We start from the raw sequence: 19,556 nt of genomic DNA on the forward strand, positions 1-19,556 counted from the left end.
ATACATAAATGTATATTAGATGTATATAACATGTATTTACATGTGTAACAATTGTAACTACAAATGTGCTCCCCGCCCACACACACTGGAGCCTGGGTTTGTTTTGTAAACTCTTTCACAGTGTTGGTCTTGGTTCCAAGTTTGAAAGCCCTTAGAACACAGGATCCAGAAGGATCCGGGCAAGGTAAATTCAAGGTCAAGGGAGAGTCCCTTTTCTGTCCCCCTGCCATCCAAAGCAGTTAATGGAGGGAGAGGAAATGGCGTGTGGGGGAGAGTAAGGCCAAACGAGGAGCAAGGGCGCGTCAGGACTGGGTGGTGCCGGGCGCCTTCTGCCTGAATGGTCGATAGAGGAACTTGGGGAGGTTGATTTTGGGTGCTTTCCTTAAATGCTAAACCGAAGGAACTTCCGCGTTTCTTGTCCCTGAAAAGCTTGCAACGGTGAAGGATTCGCGTTGCTCCTTGAGGTGACCCTATATGGGGTCAGTCCCAGCCAAAGGAATGATTACGATTACCAGGGGCCAGACGCAGGGAGGTGGGCGGGGCGTGGGAAACGCGGGAAGGCCGGGCCGGGTAGGTCCATACAGCGACTCACGTCGCTGCGCGACTCTGCACAGCCCACCGGAGGGAACAAGCAGTTCTACACACTTTGGGACCCCTATGGAGGCGAGCCCCAGGACACGGGTGGAAGTGCGCTCTTTTCGCCGGCCAGGAGCGCTGTCTGCCAAAGGGCAGTACTCGTCTCCGCCCCAAGCCATGCAGCTGGATGGCTCGGCTGTCGGCTCGCCGGGCCCCCACGTGACCTACTGCGCGGGCCGCCGCCTCCACCGCGCCCAGGCCCCGCCCCCGTGACGTCTCCTCGCCCTTTGCTTGTCCGAGCGTTCGGCTCTTTTGCGTTTGCTGATTGGCCAGCCCAGGTGACAGCGCCCACCCCCACCCCCCTGACACGCCCCTGGAGCCTTGGGGTACGCGATGGGGGGCGGGGCCTGGGCCGGAGGGGCGGGGTGAGAAGGCTGCGCGCGGGTAAAGGGGCCGCCTCGAGTGCGGTCCGAGCGTTCAGAGGACGCGCGCGGCCTCGCTCTTTGGACTCGTCACCCGCCCCTCCCCCTCCCGCCGCCGTCACCCAGGAAACCGGCCGCAATCGCCGGCCGACCTGAAGCTGGTTTCATGGCAGCCTCAAAGAAGGCAGTTTTGGGGCCATTGGTAGGGGCAGTGGACCAGGGCACCAGTTCGACGCGCTTTTTGGTGAGCCCGGGGTGACATTTGAAGAAGCGCTGAGCCGGGGCGGGAGTCGGGGGACGGAGGGGGTGGCTGTTGTGTCCCCATCCCGCATCTCTCCGGCCCGGGGCCCCGGCCGCTGGGCAAGGGAGGGAGGCCGGAACGGGACCTGCCACACTGGGGATGCCCCACCCAGGCCTGGGGGACCTCGGCCTCTCATGACCCCCACGGCCGAGTTGAACAGTCGCAGTTTTGGTGGCGGAGCTGGGTCACCTACTAATGGGGTGACTCTTCCCCCAAAGGGAGCAGGGACTCTCCGAGCATCCGCGCAGAGCGGCCCGCTTGCAGGAGGGGACAGGTGGCCACATTGACGGCTACCGCGGTCTTCCCCAGGAGCATTTGGCCTGCGAGACACAGGACGTCCTTGGATGGGGGGAAAGCTGTGTCACGGCTGTGGTAGCTAACACAGCGTCCTTTCCAGCAGTAGAACGAATAAAGTATTGGAGTGATGATGCATTGTCATCCTCTCCCACAAAAATTGCAGAGGGTTGAATACTGGGGAGGGTGGCAGAACAAATTAGGAAACACTCACACTACACTGCTTTTGCCATAATCTTTATTTAATTCCGAAGACTCGCAAATTTCAGTTCTGAGACTTTGCCCATTATAAACAAATGATTGTCCTTACTGTGCTTCACAGCATAATGCGAGACGGAAATTCTGTTTCTCTTTTTATTTACCATGTGTGACAGCACAGTTTTACCGCAGAAGATTGCTATTTAAGTGACTCTGCTGATTAATTTTTGTGCAATTAGTAAACTTGCTCTTAAAGTGACCTAGCACTGAGTTCAGTAAGATAATTTAAAAGTAATTGAGGCCGGGCGCGGTGGCTCACACGTGTAATCCCAACACTTTGGGAGGCTGAGGCGAGTGGATTACCTGAGGTCAGGAGTTCGAGACCAGCCTGGTCAACCTGGCATAACAAAAATTAGCTGGGCATGGTGGCGGGCGCCTGTAATCCTACCTACTCGAGAGGCTGAGGCAGGAGAATCACTTGAACCCGGGAGGCGGAGGTTGCAGTGAGCGGAGATCGCACCACTGCACTCTAGCCTGGGCAATCCAGCCTAGGCAACAGAGGGAGACTCTGTCTCAAAAAAATAAAAATAAATAAAAAATAAATAAAAGTAATTGAAATGAATGCCTGCTGATAAAAGCCCATGCTTTCAATGGATATTTGACCAACTTGGCAAGTTGATGTAAATATTTAATGATTATATAGCTCTTCACTTTACTGCAAATCATGTTTTCCTGCGTTATTTAGTATGTATATATCTATACATATATACACATATGTGTATATTTATACATATGCATTATACATACAATGTATATATTTTTTCAAAGTTCTGTCAAAGCTGGCACTTGACTAAAAACTGCATTTGTGCTTTGATCCTGACATATCTTTTTTTGTCTAAAGTGAGACAGTCTAATTTTGGTTTGAATCTTATTTAATGACTTACCCTGGTTTGAGCTGCCAAGCATAGTTCCACTGTCTCTTGCACTATTTATCTTTTGATCACCCAGGGCAGGTTTCACTTTGTCTTATACTCATAGAAATGTTTATAAAGTAATCCTGAATCATAAGAAAGTTTGCTTAACTGGATTTGATTAATACATAATATACACGATCATCATCTTCCCAACTTAAGAAAGACCATTAAGACATGTGCCAACTAACTGTAGGTTGATGTTTAAAGCCATATTCAAGAATTGCCCACACAAATGCCTTCAGGGACCAGGCAGGTAGAAAGGGGAAGGCAGACTAGAGAGATATCCAGGCCAAGGGGACAGCTAGTAGCTGCCAAGCAGGAACACAAGCCCAGTGCTGCCAGATTGTCAGATTAAAAGCAGGTAGTCTAGAGTTTTCAATGAAATCTTTCAATTCTTAAATGTTGGCAATTAGTTTATAAAGCACTGTGGGGGCCAAACCAAGTATGGCAGATGTTCTCAAGTTTATACAGCCTTTGCTCAATATGAAAATGGGTAAAATATTTCATAACTTTGTAGGCTTCCTTTAGGAGTCAGCTTAAACTGTCCATGCCTTCTTTTTGACTCTTCATTATTGCTGTCCATGTAGCCCAGCAATCTTCTTTATTCACTGCAGGTTGTTCTTGGTCCCTCAGGTTTTGTTGCCCAAAAGACATCTTTCTACATCAATGAAGAAGGACTTGATCAACTTCATATTACCACAATTAATTGTTCAGTGTGTAACATGAACAACATGAGACTTCAAAAATTGGCTCCTGTTTACTGGGCTCTGTGAGGCCTGGTCTCATTGCATGTAAGCTAAGATGCAAATTCAGAAGATTCTCATCCTGCTTAGAGAATGATATATAAAAGTTGATCAATAAAATTGTCCTGTCCTTGAGAAACAACTATGAAAGAATGCTCTAGAGGCAAATAAAAAAACCTTAGAGATCCTGTGTGAAGTAGTGAAAAACTTAGGAATGGTTTAGCAAGGTGTTTTTTCCTTTGTTTATAAGGAAAGAGGTTGCTAAACCACTCCCTGCAAAATGCAGATAAAAGATTTGCTGAATAAGTGCTTCAATCACAAGATGATTCCCGGGAGTTATTCCAGTCATACTACTCCACGTTGTAATTATGACTGAAAAATAATTGCTTACCTCTCAGGAAAGAATACAGTGGATAAGAACTGTCATAAGGAAGCTTATAAGATTAAAGATATTTAAGTAATTTCCTGACTATTATTCATTAAATTTGCATATTTAACTTGACTTTCCTGAGACCAATAACCTCTGCAAGCTTTCTTCTTCTTTTTTCTCTGTTAGCAATATTAGCTTTCTCCCATAAGGAGAAAAGGCTTTATCTGTGCTCTTTCATCCCAGGGACATGCCTCCACCTCTATCCCCCATATCTGCTTCTCTACCTCTAAATAGTGGCTCAACTGCCACCTTTTAGTGTAAGTCTTCCTCAAACCGTTATTCAGAATTTCCCCCCCTTCCTACAGCACTTTTAAAAATACTTCTATTAATAGCTCTTATTACCTTCCCCCTTGTATTTTAATTGTATATCTGCTGTACTGGGGAGCAGGGACCTCCTTTTAAGCTATTTGTCATGTTGACTAAGATGTTTTATGAAATACAAAGATGAACAGCACTTAAAGACTGTTCAGAGAGTATTTTATACATGTTTATTGAGTAGATTTTTATTTCTCTTTAATAAGTTAACTGAATTATTTTTTATTTTTTTGAGACAGAATCTCGCTCTGTAGCCCAGGCTGGAGTGCAGTGGCATGATCTCAGCTCACTGCAGCCTCTGCCTCCCAGGCTCAAGTGATTCTTGTGCCTCAGCCTCCTGAGTAGCTGGGATTACAGGCGTGCGCCACCACGCCCGGCTAATTTTTATATTTTTAGTAGAGACAGGGTTTCACCATGTTGGTCAGGCTGGTCTCAACTCCTGACGTTGCGATCCACCCACCTTGGCCTCCCAAAGTGCTAGTATTACAGGCCTGAGCCACCGTGCCCGGCCAAGTTAACTGAATTTTAATTCTGGTTTTCTTTCTTACCTCTTAAAATGTTCTTGTGTACGTTTGGTTACTTAATTTCTTCTTACATTTTAGTAGTAGACATACAATAGAACATGTTCACTTCCTCATCAAATTGTTGAAGAATTAATCTTGGGACCCCATGCATATGCTTTGTACAAGCGGAAAATTTCCAACTTATCTGATAGGAAAGTGAATTGGGGTTGGCACATGGTAACTCAGATTGCACAGTAGGAACTTCTTGGAAAGAGAATTAGTGTAACAGGTTTTAAGGAGGGGCCATTTCTTTGTAAGACAAAAGTTTCAGCTTAAACAATCAACTTCCTTCTTTAATTTGGTAACTTAATATTTTCCCCACTATGATGATTTTTTAAAAGACTTGTAATGTGTTGTGGCTTGAAATGTGTCAGGTACTATGTTGAAGACTTTTCCAGCATTATCTCATTTAATCCTCATAACTCTGTGATGTAGATCATATTAGTAAGCTTCTTTACACAGGTGATTAGACTGTGGCTGAGAATTGTGCCCAAGGTCACAGAGTAACTGGTGGAGCTAGGATTCAAGTCCAGGTCTGTTATACTCCGAAACCAGTCCTCCTGACTACTGCCTTGGGTTCCCCAGCTGTCTAGAGTACTGTGAAGGGGAGATGAGAGAAGGGGGAGGCCACCTTGTCACCTATTAATCAAGTGTGAGTTCTGATTATCATCACGAATGAATCTTCACCAAGAAAAACATACTTATAAATTGGTTTTGCAATCTATAAAAATATTGAATGAATACTGTGGGTTATGATCATCTTGTGACTCAAATTCAGTGGGTCCTAGGCAGGGCTCAGGTGTGTCACTGTGGATAATGGTTGCATAATCATTTTGTTTCAACAGACAATACATATGAAGAATGACTAGAATTGTTGCTCAGTGCTTGTTTTGGCAGGAAGCATTCCCTTGGCCCCAGCTGTCCCATCATACTTAGAGATCCCATAAGGCTTACAGATGGATTTCCTCTTTCCTTCATTTATGTATTCAACACATTTATTAAGCACCCATTATGGGCCAGGGACTAATGAACAATAAATTTGGTAAAACTGATTTGGCTCACAGTTGGAATGAGGCCACTCTTGTGATAACTAGAGTTGTGATTCTTTTTGTTTTTTTTTCTGAGATGGAGTCTCACTCTGTTGCCCAGGCTGGAGTGCAGTGGCACAATCTCAGCTCACTGCAACCTCTGCCTCCCAGGTTCAAGCAATTCTCCTGCCTCAGCCTACTGAGTAGCTAGGATTACAGGTGTGCGCCACCACGCCCGGCTAATTTTTTTGTATTTTTAGTAGAGACGGGGTTTCACCATGTTGGCCGGGCTGGTCTTGAAATCCTGACCTCATGATCCACCTGCCTCGGCCTCCCGAAGTGCTGGGATTACAGGCGTGAGCCACTGCGCCCGGCCAAGTTGTGGTTCTTTTGTTGTTTCTTTCTTTCTCCACTACATTTGCTTGTTTCCTTGCCCGTCACATTACACAAGTACCAGGAACACATTCTCAACAGAGAGCTGCCACCCACTCTTGTCTTGTCTGTCACAAGACTAAGTGGTAAGAGCTTTCAATTTTGAGCTTCTTGAGGGATAGAACCATGTCCTTTTTCTTCCCCAAAGTCTGACACAGCATCTGGCATGTGGTAGACACATGTTACATGAATCAACATTAGCAGCAAGGGACCTACAAGGACTCAGGTGTGTTGACTGGAACGCTTGGATTAGAGTAGACCTATAAAACTTGAGGCATCTTGGAAAAAGTCAAAATCAGAAACTATAGCTGTATTTGATGTATGTATATGCCATTTACTACAATTTCTTTCTTTCTTTTTTTTTTTTTCCTTTTTGAGACAGAGTTTCACTCTTGTTGCCCAGGCTGGAGTGCAATGGCATGATCTCAACTCACCACAACCTCCACCTCCTGGGTTCAAGCGATTCCCCTGCCTAGCCTCCCCGAGTAGCTGGGATTACAGGCATGTGCCACCACATCTGGCTAATTTTTTGTATTTTTAGTAGAGATGGGGTTTCTCCATGTTGGTCAGGCTGGTCTCAAACTCCCTACCTCAGGTGATCTCAAAGTGCTGAGATTACAGGCGTGAGCCACCGTGCTCGGCCAATTTCATTTTTAAGAAAAACATAATTTCATTTGCTATGTTTTCTTCTGTGGCTTGTTGGAAGATGCCTTTTCTAGTCAAATTTGGCATGGAACATATATGTGGCTAATATTTTTATTTTCAGTCACTCACATTTATGTAGTATCATGGTGTTCTCAAAAGGAAGTTTACATTTCTGAATAATGTCTTATCACATGGTAAAGTTTAGTGTGTCATAAAAGAGTAGGCTAGTGGGGAAATCACATGGGGAGGGAAATGAATGTGCACATTTATGATAGGACAGATGAATTAGTCATAGGATGAGTGAGGCAAGCCTACGGGACAGTTACTTAGTAAAGAGAGCATTTCAGCTCCCCACAAGTCTCCTTCTTATAAGGCAGAGAATACATGTGTTGTTTCAGAAGCTAATTTTTAAGTTTTTGAGACGGAGTCTTGCTCTGTTGCCCAGGTTGGAGTACAATGGTGCGATCTCAGCTTACTGCAACCTCCCACCTCCTGAGTTCAAGTGATTCTCCCACCTCAGCCTCCCCAGTAGCTGGGATTATAGGTGTGCACGACCACACCCAGCTAATTTTTGTATTTTTAGTGGAGGTGGGGTTTTACCATGTTGGCCAGGCTGGTCTTGAACTCCTGACCTCAGGTGATCCACCCACCTCGGCCTTCCGAAGTGCTGGGATTACAGGCGTGAGCCACCGGGCCCGGCCAAACACTTTTTTATAAAAACAATTTTCCTTGTTTTTTCAGTTTTTAATTATTCTCCTCCTCCAAATCTGGAATTGAGTCATTGTTTGCGCATAGAGCTGAATATAGACCTGGTGACTTCCAATTGTAATACTACCACTTATAGGTAATAGTAATAATAATAATAATAATAACATAGCAGTAGTAGCAGCAGTGACAGCACTGGTTACATCTTTTGGGTATATACTGTGTCTGCACTGAGCTAAATTCTCATCCTATGTTCACTTTCCTTGTTTCTTCCTTTTTAAATTGCCCTTCACCCAAAACAAAATCTGGAATTGAGACATGATTTGGGTTTAGAGATGAATATAGGACTGGCTTCCTATATTCATTATTCAGAATGAGTGATTTCTAATCCTTATTCTGTCATCTATTAGTGGTGGTGGGAGTAGTAATTGTAATAATAGTAATTATAAAATTAGTAGCAGTAGTAGCAACAATCATAGTGTTGACAGCTTTTGGATGTATACTCTGTGTCTATTCTGTGCTAAATACTCTTCATAAATTCCTTTGTTATCCTTTTACAAATGAAAAACATAGAGGCTCAGAAAAAAAATGTCAAATAGCTGATGTGGGCAGGGCTGGAGCTCCATGTCCCCCAGCTCTCTGTGCTTCCGGGGTCTGTGTGTGCTCTTTGCCTCTACATCACACCAAGCATGACGTTGTCAACTACCTTTCTGGCTCACACAAAAGTCTGAGAACGGATCTTTTTTTTTTTTTTCCTTTCTTCTTCTTTTTTTTTTTTTCGAGACGGAGTCTCGCTCTGTTACCAGGCTGGAGTGCAGTGGCGTGATTTCGGCTCACTGCACCCTCCGCCTCCTGGGTTCAATCGATTCTCCTGCCTCAGCCTCCTGAGTAGCTGGGATTACAGGCACGTGCCACCATGCCTGGCAAATTTTTGTGTTTTTAATAGAGACGGGGTTTCACTAGGTTGGTCAGGATGGTCTTGATCTCTTGACCTCGTGATCCGCCCACCTCGGCCTCCCAAAGTGCTGGGATTACAGGCATGAGCCACAGTGCCCAGCCTGGATCTTTTCCTTTAAGCTTACAACCTAAAATAGAAGCAACTGATCACTGGATATCTCCGCTTCTGTGCCGAAGCAACACCTCAAACACACATTATCTAAAACAAAATTTGCAATCTCCTATGCGTTCCTGTCCTGAAGCTACTGCTCCTACCCTATCCCTTGTCTGGTAAACACTGCCTACTCAGTTGCGCTGACCTGTAACTTGTCATCCCTGAGTGTTGCTCTTTTTCCTGCTTGTACCTCCTGAATTAAGAATCTCTCTGCACTTGCACTTCACTTCTATCAATCCCATCGCAGCTGCCCTCCTAGCGGAGGCCTCTGTATGTCTCACCTGGACTGCAGACACATTGCAACTGCTCTTCCTGTCCCAGCCTTGCCTCCCTCTAATCCTTTCTCATCAACAAGTACTGTCGGTGTACCCTCGCCCACCTGTACACCCTGCACTCCTACGCCCACTGTCCTGCATGGACTCCCTTCTGTTCAACCTGAAGTCTTAGTTTAGAAGTTACCACTTCTGAGAGCCCTTCTCGGACCCTCATAATTCTGGGTTACATGTCCTTTCTCCTCTTCATAGCCCTGACAGCCCTATGTGAGGCAGAAGTTGCAGTGAGCTGAGATTGTGCCACTGCACTCCAGCCTGGGTGACAGAGCCAGATCCTGTCTAAGACAAACACCCCCACAAAAAACCAAATGACCAGGCTACACATTGTATAAAGCAAATGATACAGCCACTGCTATCTTTAATTGACAATGATTTCTGAAATCTACTTGAAAATATCAGACTAGCATTCTTGCCTCTGGGTACTGTGTTTTAATGTGGAGTTAATTATCCTCTACCATAGAGTCTTGTGGAAACATCATTAGCCTTCTTTGTACATTTGTCCGTTTGTAGACAAATCAATGGCCAGAAGGCTTCGTGTGAACCTAGATATATGAGGAAAAAAGTACTCTAGAACTTCATGTCCAGTACAATAGCCGCTGGCCACATGTGGCTACTGATTACTTTAAATATGGCTAGTCTGAATTGAGTAGACTGTAAGTGTAAAATATATACCAGATTTCAAAGACTTAGTAAAAACAAATCATTAATATTTTATATCTATCACATGTCAAAACAATAGTTTATAGATATATTGGCTTAAATGTGTTATTAAAATTAATTTTATATGTTTCTTTTTATTTTTTAATGAGACAATTTAAAATTAGTATGTGGCTTGCATTTTTGGTTTGGGTTGTATTTCTATTGGACGGGCTACACTGAGGTGGTGTCAGTCTCCTAAGTTTCAGAGCTTTGATGAAGTAGGGAGGTCTAGGCTCCATCCTGGTACATCCAAATGTTGTTTGATTGGGTGGCTTCATGGTCTAATACAGCAAATAGAATTTACCAAAATCCTTCTGTTTTCTGTGTCTCTTCCAAAGATCCATGAATTCCTTTTTAGCATAAGGGCCTTGACGTTGCCCTAGTTAAAACTAGGAGGTGATGGAAGAGGGGTCTCACTCCATTCAGAGCCCCATAGGTCTGCTATTGAGGTTTTTATGAATTCAGCCAGCAAAAAGGGACACCTTGTTTCTTTCTCTTTCTTTCTTTCTTTCTTTCTTTCTTTCTTTCTTTCTTTCTTTCTTTCTTTCTTTCTTTCTTTCTTTTTCTTTTCCTTCCTTCCTTCCTTTCCTTTCTTCCTTCCTTCCTTCCTTCCTTCCTTCCTTCCTTCCTTCCTTCCTTCCTTCTCTCTCTCTTTCTTTCTGTCTTTCTGTCTTTCTTTCTTTCTGATGGAGTTTCGCTCCTGTGTCCCAGGCTGGAGTGCAATGGCGTGATCTCAGCTCACTGCAACCTCCACCTCCTGGGTTCAAGTGATTCTCCTGCCTCAGCCTCCTGAGTAGCTGGGATTACAGGCATGCGCCACCACGCCCAACAAATTTTTGTATTTTTAGTAGAGACGGGGTTTTGCCATGTTGGCCAGGGTGGTCTCAAACTCCTGACCTCAGGTGATCCACCTACTTCAGTCTCCCAAAGTGCCGGGTGTGAGCCACCGCGCCCGGCCAACACTTTGTTTTCTTAACCTAGAGTCCTTTAGGGATTTGAGAGTAGCAGGGAGCAGCAGTAATATGAATAACAGTAATACAGCTGGAATTTCCTATTGTAGTGAAGTTTTTCTGCACATAAGTGTTTCTCATTTTATCTGATAATTTTTGTCCAAATAAGTACATGTAATACACCATATTTTTTGGACATTCAACAAATACTTATTGAGCACCAACTTTGTGCCTGGCACTATTCTAGTTCCTAGGGATACTTCAGTGAATAAAACAGGGCAAATGGAACTGGCTTCCTAGAGACACACCCTAATGCTAATGGAGCTGGCATCCTAGAGACATACCCTAATGCTACCTTGTAAATCACAGGGCTATCACATGGTGTATGATGTGTCAAGTTAACCTTTGACTTGTAAGATATTTTATCTTCTCAAAGGACTTCAGAATTTGCCCTCTTGCTTTCATTATGTTTATTATTTCCTCCAGAAAAGAGGAAAGGGGGTGTGTGTGATATAAAAGGAGGAAGGCAACACTCAACGCTTTTTATTTTCTTAGTCTGCACTGAACAGGTAATTTTCTCCCACAGGAAACCTAGGCATGGAAACACTTTACTAATTGGAAGTGACTTCACTGCTGTAATTAGAGTAATTTTGGAAGTTAATTTTAATCAAAATATGCATCTTACTCTGTAAGAGTAAGTACTTTGGTACTCAAATATAGATACTACAACATGGAAACAATATATATGAAAAACTTGCTCTCTCTCTCTCTCTCTCTCTCTCTATATATATATATATATATATATATATATTTTTTTTTTTTTTTTTGAGACAGAGTTTCACTCTTGTTGCCCACGCTGGAGTGCAATAGCGTGATCTCGGCTCACCACAATCTCCACCTCCTGGGTTCCGGTTCAAGCAGTTCTCCTGCCTCAGCCTTCTGAGTAGCTGGGATTACAGGCATGCGCCACCACACCTAGCTAATTTTTGTATTTTTAGTAGAGACGGGATTTCACCATGTTGGCCAGGCTGGTCTTGAACTCCTGACCTCGTGATCCACCTGCCTCAGCCTCCCAAAGTGCTGGGATTATAGGCATGAGCCACCATGCCCAGCAAAACTTGCTGTATTTTAAAAAGTGTTGTTTTTAGTAGTGCTAAAATTGTAGAGGATCGTATTACACTTCTTTGTTAGTTTTCATCCATTGGTTTTAATGTTTTATATCAAGGGTCAGCAATTTATGACAAGCATGTCACAGAGAGTACTCAGCTGGATGGGGCCAAGTATATACTTATCCCTCTACTAACAAGGACTCTATTGCCTTTTTTTTTTTTTTGAGACAGAGTTTTACTCTTGTCGCCCAGGGTGGAGCTCAATCTCGGCTCACTGCAACCTCTATCTCCTGGGTGGGTTCAAGTGATTCTCCTGCCTCAGCCTCCTGAGTAGCTGGGATTACAGGCTCCCACCACCATGCCTGGCTAATTTTTTGTATTTTTAGTAGAGATGGGGTTTCACCATTTTGGCCAGTCTGGTCTCAAACTCCTGACCTTAAGTGATCTGCCTGCCTTGGCCTCCCAAAGTGCTGGGATTAAAGACGTGAGCCACCATGTCTGGCCTTCTATTTCTCTTTTATAAGAGCGAGATGTGTAGCCGCACTTCCCTTCAAAGGAATCTACACAGTACTCATCTATGTGCCTGAGTATCTGTGACCCTTTCTGTCTCCACGTCCAAGATATATGGAGTGGAAACTTACACCATTGCTATTAGTATTGTATCAGCTCTCTTTTATTATTCTTGGTTTTTCTGTTCTGTAAAAGAAATCCATACTATTAATTAATGTGTTAAATTTCCGAGAACCATTTTGGTTTTTTAAGGAGTAGGGAATTGCCTCTTAATTTACCTTTATCTTCAATAGGTTTCTTTTTACCTAAATGGAAGTTATTTCTGATGCTGCCTTATATCTTTTATGAATCCGTATGAAAAGAAAGTTGAACATCTTATATGGGATTTCATCTAATTGGACTTTTTCTACCAGTGAACAAGAACTTCAGTTACTGAATAACTTTAAACATCTTTGATATCTGCCTGCATTTTTACATTAATATTACAATATCTTTTTCAGGTTTTCAATTCAAAAACAGCTGAACTACTTAGTCATCATCAAGTAGAAATAAAACAAGAGTTCCCAAGAGAAGGGTATGTTTCCTAATTTAATATGTAAAGACACATTATGTTTGTTAGTCCATCTCACCCAACTTGCCCTGTGGATTTGTAAAGTAAACTTGGTCAGACATCCTCCTGAAAATATTTGAAAGGTTGTTATTAGTCAAGAAAATATGCAATAACTTGGTATGTCTTACATGTGAGGAATTGATGACTTAGGAATTCATTTACAGATAAGGAATGAATAATAAAGTAATAAAGCAAAAGAGTATTAAATATCAGAAATTTCACATTAACTTTGAAGTCATTTAGTTCTGTGTTCCTATTATTGCAAAAATGCTGCTTTACTGATTTGAGTGTCAGGTTTGTTTTATAATAAAGGTATCTTTTTTAAAAAGTATTCACATATCTTAACATCTAATACTAAAATCACATTTTTGGGAATAGTATTCATATGTAGTAATTGTGATTAAATATGATGTTAAGTATATTATTTAAAATTTAATGATGTTTATGATATAACCACTTTGAAAAACTGTGTTGCAGTTTATTGCAAAGCTAACCATACACCTGCAGCATTTCACTCTTAGGAATTTACCCAAGAGGAATAAAAGCATATGCCCATCGAAAGACTTGCACATGAATGTTTATAGCTACTTTATTAAAAGTAGCCCCAAACTGGAAACCACCCAAATGACTGTCATCAGTAAGATGGATAACAATGGAATACCATTTAGTAATTTTTAAAAAGTGAACAGATACTTGCACCAACACGAGGGAATGTCACTAGAAATATGGAAAATGAAAAAGTTGGATACAAAAGAGTATATACTGCATGACTCCATTTATCTGAAATTTTATAATAGTCTAAGCTAATCTAGGATGATAGGAATCAGAAAAGTGGTTGTCTGTGAGGTGTGTGATTCACTTGAAAGGAGCATGAAAGAACTTTCTGGGATGCTAGAAATATTTTGTATCTTGACTGGGGTGTTGGTTAGATGGGTATTTCCACTTGTCAGAACTCAACAAATTGTACGCTTTCGATCTGTGCATTTCACTGTAAAGTTTACCTCAATTTAAGAAAGAGAGAAAAAAATTGATGTGTTTCCAAATTGTATTGTCTTCTTCACATGAAAAAATGTTCTAATTTTTTAGAGTTCCTTTGTTTAATAATAAAAGTTATTGATACGTTAGCAGCATTAGCATGACTGTCCACAAGCCTGAACCCAGAGCAATTTGTAAAGAAGATACCTGAGTCTTGGCTAGATGAAAATTATAAACACACAGAAGGAGACTGGGTTTTTAAAAATAATTTAGAGATGGCTTGGCGCGGTGGCTCACGCCTGTAATCCCAGCACTTTGGGAGGCCGAGGTGGGCGGATCACGAGGTCAGGAGATCGAGACCATCCTGTCTAACATGGTGAAACCTCGTCTCTATTAAAAATACAAAAAATTAGCCGGGCGTAGTGGCGGGCGCCTGTAGTCCCAGCTACTCGGGAGGCTGAGGCCGGAGAATGGCGTGAACCCGAGAGGCGGAGCTTGCAGTGAGCCGAGATCGCGCCACTGCACTCCAGCCTGGACAACAGAGTGAAACTCCATTTCAAAAAAAATAAAAATAAAAAAATAAAAAAATAAAAAATAAATAAGTTAGAGACAGAATTCAAAGCCCAGGAAAGGGAAGCATTTAGTTAGGCCTGAGAAAGGCAGAGAAGAAAGGCAGTTGGAATTCCCTTGCTACTTCTGGATCCTATGGTAGAATCATTTTAGTTTGTATCATTTCTACTTTTGGACTTCCTCAAATTACCATATTTCTCCTAGGCTTCTCACCCTTCTCATTTACTATTAGGCTTTCATCCTTCTGAGGCCCTGATACTTTATCAAAATTGTAATGAGATTGGGTCTGAGAACTTGGACCAATCACTTATCTACATGAAATACTTAAAAGGAGTTTTAAATTTCTCCCTAAATTCCAACAAAACATTTTGGGAAAAAAGTAGCAAAACAGAATAGTATACTTATTTGACTTTTCAGAATTACTTTTGCTTCCCAAATATATCATTCTCAATAATAATAAATATATTTCCGTGTACTTAGAAATAACCAGCGATTAGTGAAACATGCAGATAATTTATCAAAATTAATTAAATCTGTAGGATATAAAGAAGGGGAACGAATTTCTTATTAGACTTGGAAAAATAATTTAAAAATAGGTAGATATTTGCTGTTTATGGCCTGCTATTAGTGACCTCCTTGAAAATGTTTAATTACTATGTGGAGAATAATAAAATTGTAAGGAAGTAGGCTTTTCTTGAAATCATTTCTTTAAAATGTGGAATATAAGTTGCTTTGCTTAATCTGGTTTTCTTTAATGTATGCACCAGCCACACCCTCATAAGTTAACATTTCTATAGAAAAAAGTTATATTTGTGTTGCTTTCTTACTAACCAAATGCCTTCTTTTGTTCAAAGATGGGTGGAACAGGACCCTAAGGAAATTCTACATTCTGTCTATGAGTGTATAGAGAAAACATGTGAGAAACTTGGACAGCTCAATATTGATATTTCCAACATAAAAGGTATTTTAATAGAATATTTTACCCACATAATAAGACTCTCTCAATCAAATTCATTAATTTATTCTTTCAGCTTATAATTGAGTGCCTATGCAGTGCCAAGCATTTCTATGAGAACTTGAGGATACAACACTAAACAGGAAGATTTAAGTTCTTGTCCTCATGGAGCTTTTATTTGGATGGGGGCGAGATAATAAAAGCAGACAAATATAATTTCAAATACTAAAAAGTTCCATTCCAAAAAATAAAAACCAAATGGTGTGGTGGGTTGTGCCTAGAAGGGCTTGCTTTAGATTAGGTGGCCAGAAAAAGCCTTTCTGAGGATGTGACACTTTTGCTGAGCTCTCAGAGGGCAAAAGGGGTCAGCCATGCAAGTGTCTAGAAGAGTGTTTGAGGAAAAGGATGCAGCACATACAAAGGCCCTGAAGTGGGAATAAGCCTGGGACATTTCCGGGTCAGAAAGAAGGCCAGTGTGTCAAAAGAAGACTAAAAATGTTGAGCAGTGAGACTGGGTAGGGGGTTTCAGTAGGAGATCAAATTGTGGAAGTGGGTCGGGCTTCATCAGCCATATTTAGGATTTTGGATGTTATTCTTAGTATCATAGGGAGCCATGAGAAAGTTTAAGCAAGGCGGCAAGGGATGACTTGCAGTTTCAAGGCAACTTTCTGACTGCCATGTGTAGAGTAGATGGTAAAGGCAAAAGTATGGACACAGGGAGACCAGTGCGGAGGCTGCTATGGAAGTCCTGAGAGAGGATGGTGGCTTGACCAATAATGGTAGCAGTGGAGGTGGAGAAAAAGGGCCAGAATTTGCTGATAGACTGGATGTTGGGGTAACAGAGAGAGTAGTGGGGCTGAGGGAAGAGATTGGTCAAAGGTGATGCTTGGGTTTTTGCCAGAGCTCCTGGATAGATGAGGATGCCTTTTGCTAAGGAGAGAAAGAGTAGAGGAATGAGTAGGTTGTGGGGAAGGGGTATTTGGAATCCAAACTCTTCACTTCTAAAATTTCCCTGAAATAATTGCTTGAGGGTGTTAGATTGTTATGGATTTCTCTGTGAAGTCCTAGTAGTTTTTTTTTTTTGAGGCGGAGTCTCGATCTTGTCCCCAAGGCTGGAGTGCAGTGGCATGATCTCGGCTCACTGCAACTTCCACCTCCCAGGTTCAAGCAATTCTCCTGCCTCAGCCTCCCAAGTAGCTAGGATTACAGGCACACACCACCCTGCCCGGCTAATTTTTTGTATTTTTAGTAGAGATAGGGTTTCACCATGCTGGCCAGGCTGGTCTCGAACTCCTGACCTCGTGACCCACCCGCCTCGGCCTCCCAAAGTGTTGGGATTACCGGCGTGAGCCACCGCGCCCAGCGAAGTCCTAGTAGTTTTAATTGAATATCTATGTTTGGCTTTTCATCATTCATATAGGGAAAAAAAATCCAGCCACCCAAGATTGATATAATAGCATAAAAGGTGGAAGCATAGTGTGGAAGTTTGCTGTCTACTTTATAGCCTAAAATTTTCAAGTCACCATTCAAGGGCTCTTTTTTCCTCCTTAGGTAGTTTGACTATAGATAGAGAGAACATCAGTTGGTGGTGGTGGCTTGATTGCCATCATCTTGGCTTTGATACTTACCATTGCTCCTGAGCCTTTCTCCTATTTGTATAAATTAAAACTCACTTAAAAAAAAAAGACTACAAATCTATAGAGTGCCTAATATGTGCCAGATGTGCTAAGGATACAATGGAGGTAATGCTTAAGTGCAGAAAACATGTTAATCTGATAATCATAAATAAATGGAAATGCATAAAATAATAGAGTTATTTCTGTTATTGCAGATTTTTTAAAAGTATAATTTGATATTTTATTAACAACTTTTAATATCATGCACATATTAATCCTATCCTCCTTTTATCCCTACATCTAAGTGGAAGGGCTTCAAACTTCTATTAGGGTTGCAGTCCTGAACTTTAGATGCGTTGTGCATTAGTGATTGTTGTTGATCATTTCCTTGAGCTGTTCTTGCACTTCTCACAGTCTAAACAGTGCAAACAAATAATATGCAATCAGTAGCACACTCTTGTCAAAATTACCAAAGACATAGGTAATCCAGGCAGCTTAAAGCCATGTTTAGAATGTAGAGTCCAGGGTGATTGACCATGGCTTTGACATCATTCTACCTCCCTTACAGGTAAGGTAGGCTGTGATGTGTTGGCTTTCTGGACCCACTTGGATGCTATTCCTTTTTCTCTTGTTTTTACGGTTATGTGAAGGTGACACACAACTCCTGCCCAAGTGATTTGTCTTCCACTTGCACTACCTGGTCTAAGAATTGAACAGGCAGCTTCTCTATACTCCTCTGTGTCTGGCCAGTGTGAAGTCCACATCTGAGCCAAAGTGACCCAGCACTTCCATCTGTACAACTACCATCCTCTGGCCACAGAAGAGAACATCCCACAAGCTCCTCCATACCAGGCCAGTTGTACTATTTTTTTTTTCCCAGAAAATTTATCCAATTGGCATTGCCAAGGGCCAAGCTTTTGCTTGCCTGTATAGAACTCTATATCACAAACTGTTAAAGCTGTAAAGGAGGCTGGGTGCAGTGGCTCACGCCTGTAATCCCAGCACTTTGGAAGGCCGAGGTGGGCGGATCACGAGGTCAGGAGTTCAAGACCAGCCTGGCCAACATGGTGAAACCCTGTTTCTACTGAAAATACAAAAATTAGCCAGGCGCGGTGGTGGGCACCTGTAATCCCAGCTACTTGGGAGGTTGAGGCAGGAGAATCACTTGAACCCGGGAGGCAGAGGTTGTGGTGAACCGAGATTGCCCCACTGTACTCCAGCCTGGGCAACAGAGCAAGACTTTGTCTCAAAAAAACAAAACCAACAAAAAAGGCTGGGCGCACAGTGGCTCACGCCTGTAATCCCAGCACTTTGGGAGACTGAGGCGAGTGGATCACCTGAGGTCTGGAGTTCAAGACCAGCCTGACCAGCATGGAGAAACCCTGTCTCTACTAAAAAATACAAAATTAGCCAGGCATGGTGGTGCATGCCTGTAATCCCAGCTACTCGGGAGGCTGAGGCAGGAGAATCACAGGGAGGCAGAGGTTGCGGTGAGCTGAGATTGCACCACTGCACTCCAGCCTGGGCAACAACATCGAAACTCTGTCTCAAAAAAAAAATGAAAATAAAAAGCTTTATCTCTCTTCCCACATGGTATTACTTTTTGTAGCCAGAGAACCTTCCTCTGAAGCTCTTACTATTTTGTTCTGTGTGTTTTTAGTTTTCTCCCAAAAAATGTGTTATAATTATACGTTATTATTTTAATTTTAAAAAAGGATGCATCTCATTCCTAATTCTACCAGACAACAATTATTAACATCCTGGAGTATTTTCAAAGGCTCTTTTTTCTAAGGTATATTTTCTTAACTGTGATTATAACTTCACGGAAAATTTTAAGAAAAATTAACCAGAGATTTTGAGTGTAGCTTTTAACTAGTTTAATTTTACTACTGACATTCAGTGTAGAGAAAAGTGCCCCCAAAGAGAATATGTGGGTAAAGTATGAAGCTGGTAAATGCAAGACCAATACAATAGATGATAATGGTTATGATATCCGTAAATGAAAGACTTTGAGGCCAGGAAATACATGTTTTATGTATGTGACTTTCATATTATCTTAAATGGTGCACATGAGGAGGAGTGGAGAATTATAAAACCTGAATGTGTTATTCCAAGAAAGAAGGAATTAAAATTAGGAACCATTAGGAATGGCACATGTGCTGAGATTAGCAGTTGGCAACTTTTTCTTTAAAAAACATAGAGGATTTTAGGGTAGGAATGACAAGACACTGGAACATTGAAAAAGTTCAGAGATAAGTTCACACATAAGACTTGTGTGCCCTGGGGAGAAATGGGTAATAAAGACATGTTTGTGGCTGGCAGAGAATCCTGGGAAGCTGTTTCACTGGACTTTGTCTGCAAGTAAAGCAATTTTATTTGGCATGAAGGAATCCAATTAAGATAGAAGAGAAAAAAGGAATTCCCAGGGAGGAACCCGTGACTGAAGAATCAGATTTAAATAGCTCTAGATTAGATTCTGAAGAAAAGTTAAAA

At 42.0% G+C, this 19,556-nt stretch overlaps 1 protein-coding gene across 4 annotated transcripts in view; it reads left to right on the forward strand.

The window, feature by feature from the left end:
- Positions 1 to 985: 985 nt before the first annotated feature.
- GK (glycerol kinase) overlaps positions 986 to 19,556 on the forward strand; it is a 76,323-nt gene continuing 57,752 nt past the window's right edge. For 3 of the 4 annotated variants that reach the window (XM_003261183.2, XM_003261180.2, XM_003261181.2), the window contains exons 1-3: positions 1,042 to 1,242; positions 12,838 to 12,911; positions 15,347 to 15,453. In XM_003261183.2, coding sequence (XP_003261231.1) covers positions 1,165 to 1,242; positions 12,838 to 12,911; positions 15,347 to 15,453 — 259 coding nt within the window. In that variant the 5' untranslated portion in view covers positions 1,042 to 1,164. Of the gene's footprint in view, positions 1,243 to 12,837; positions 12,912 to 15,346; positions 15,454 to 19,556 lie in introns of all 4 variants that reach the window. The other variant, XM_003261182.2, reaches the window with a different exon arrangement.

This window comes from Nomascus leucogenys, chromosome X, assembly GCF_006542625.1.
Source record: "Nomascus leucogenys isolate Asia chromosome X, Asia_NLE_v1, whole genome shotgun sequence".
Classification (NCBI taxonomy): Eukaryota; Metazoa; Chordata; class Mammalia; order Primates; family Hylobatidae; genus Nomascus; species Nomascus leucogenys.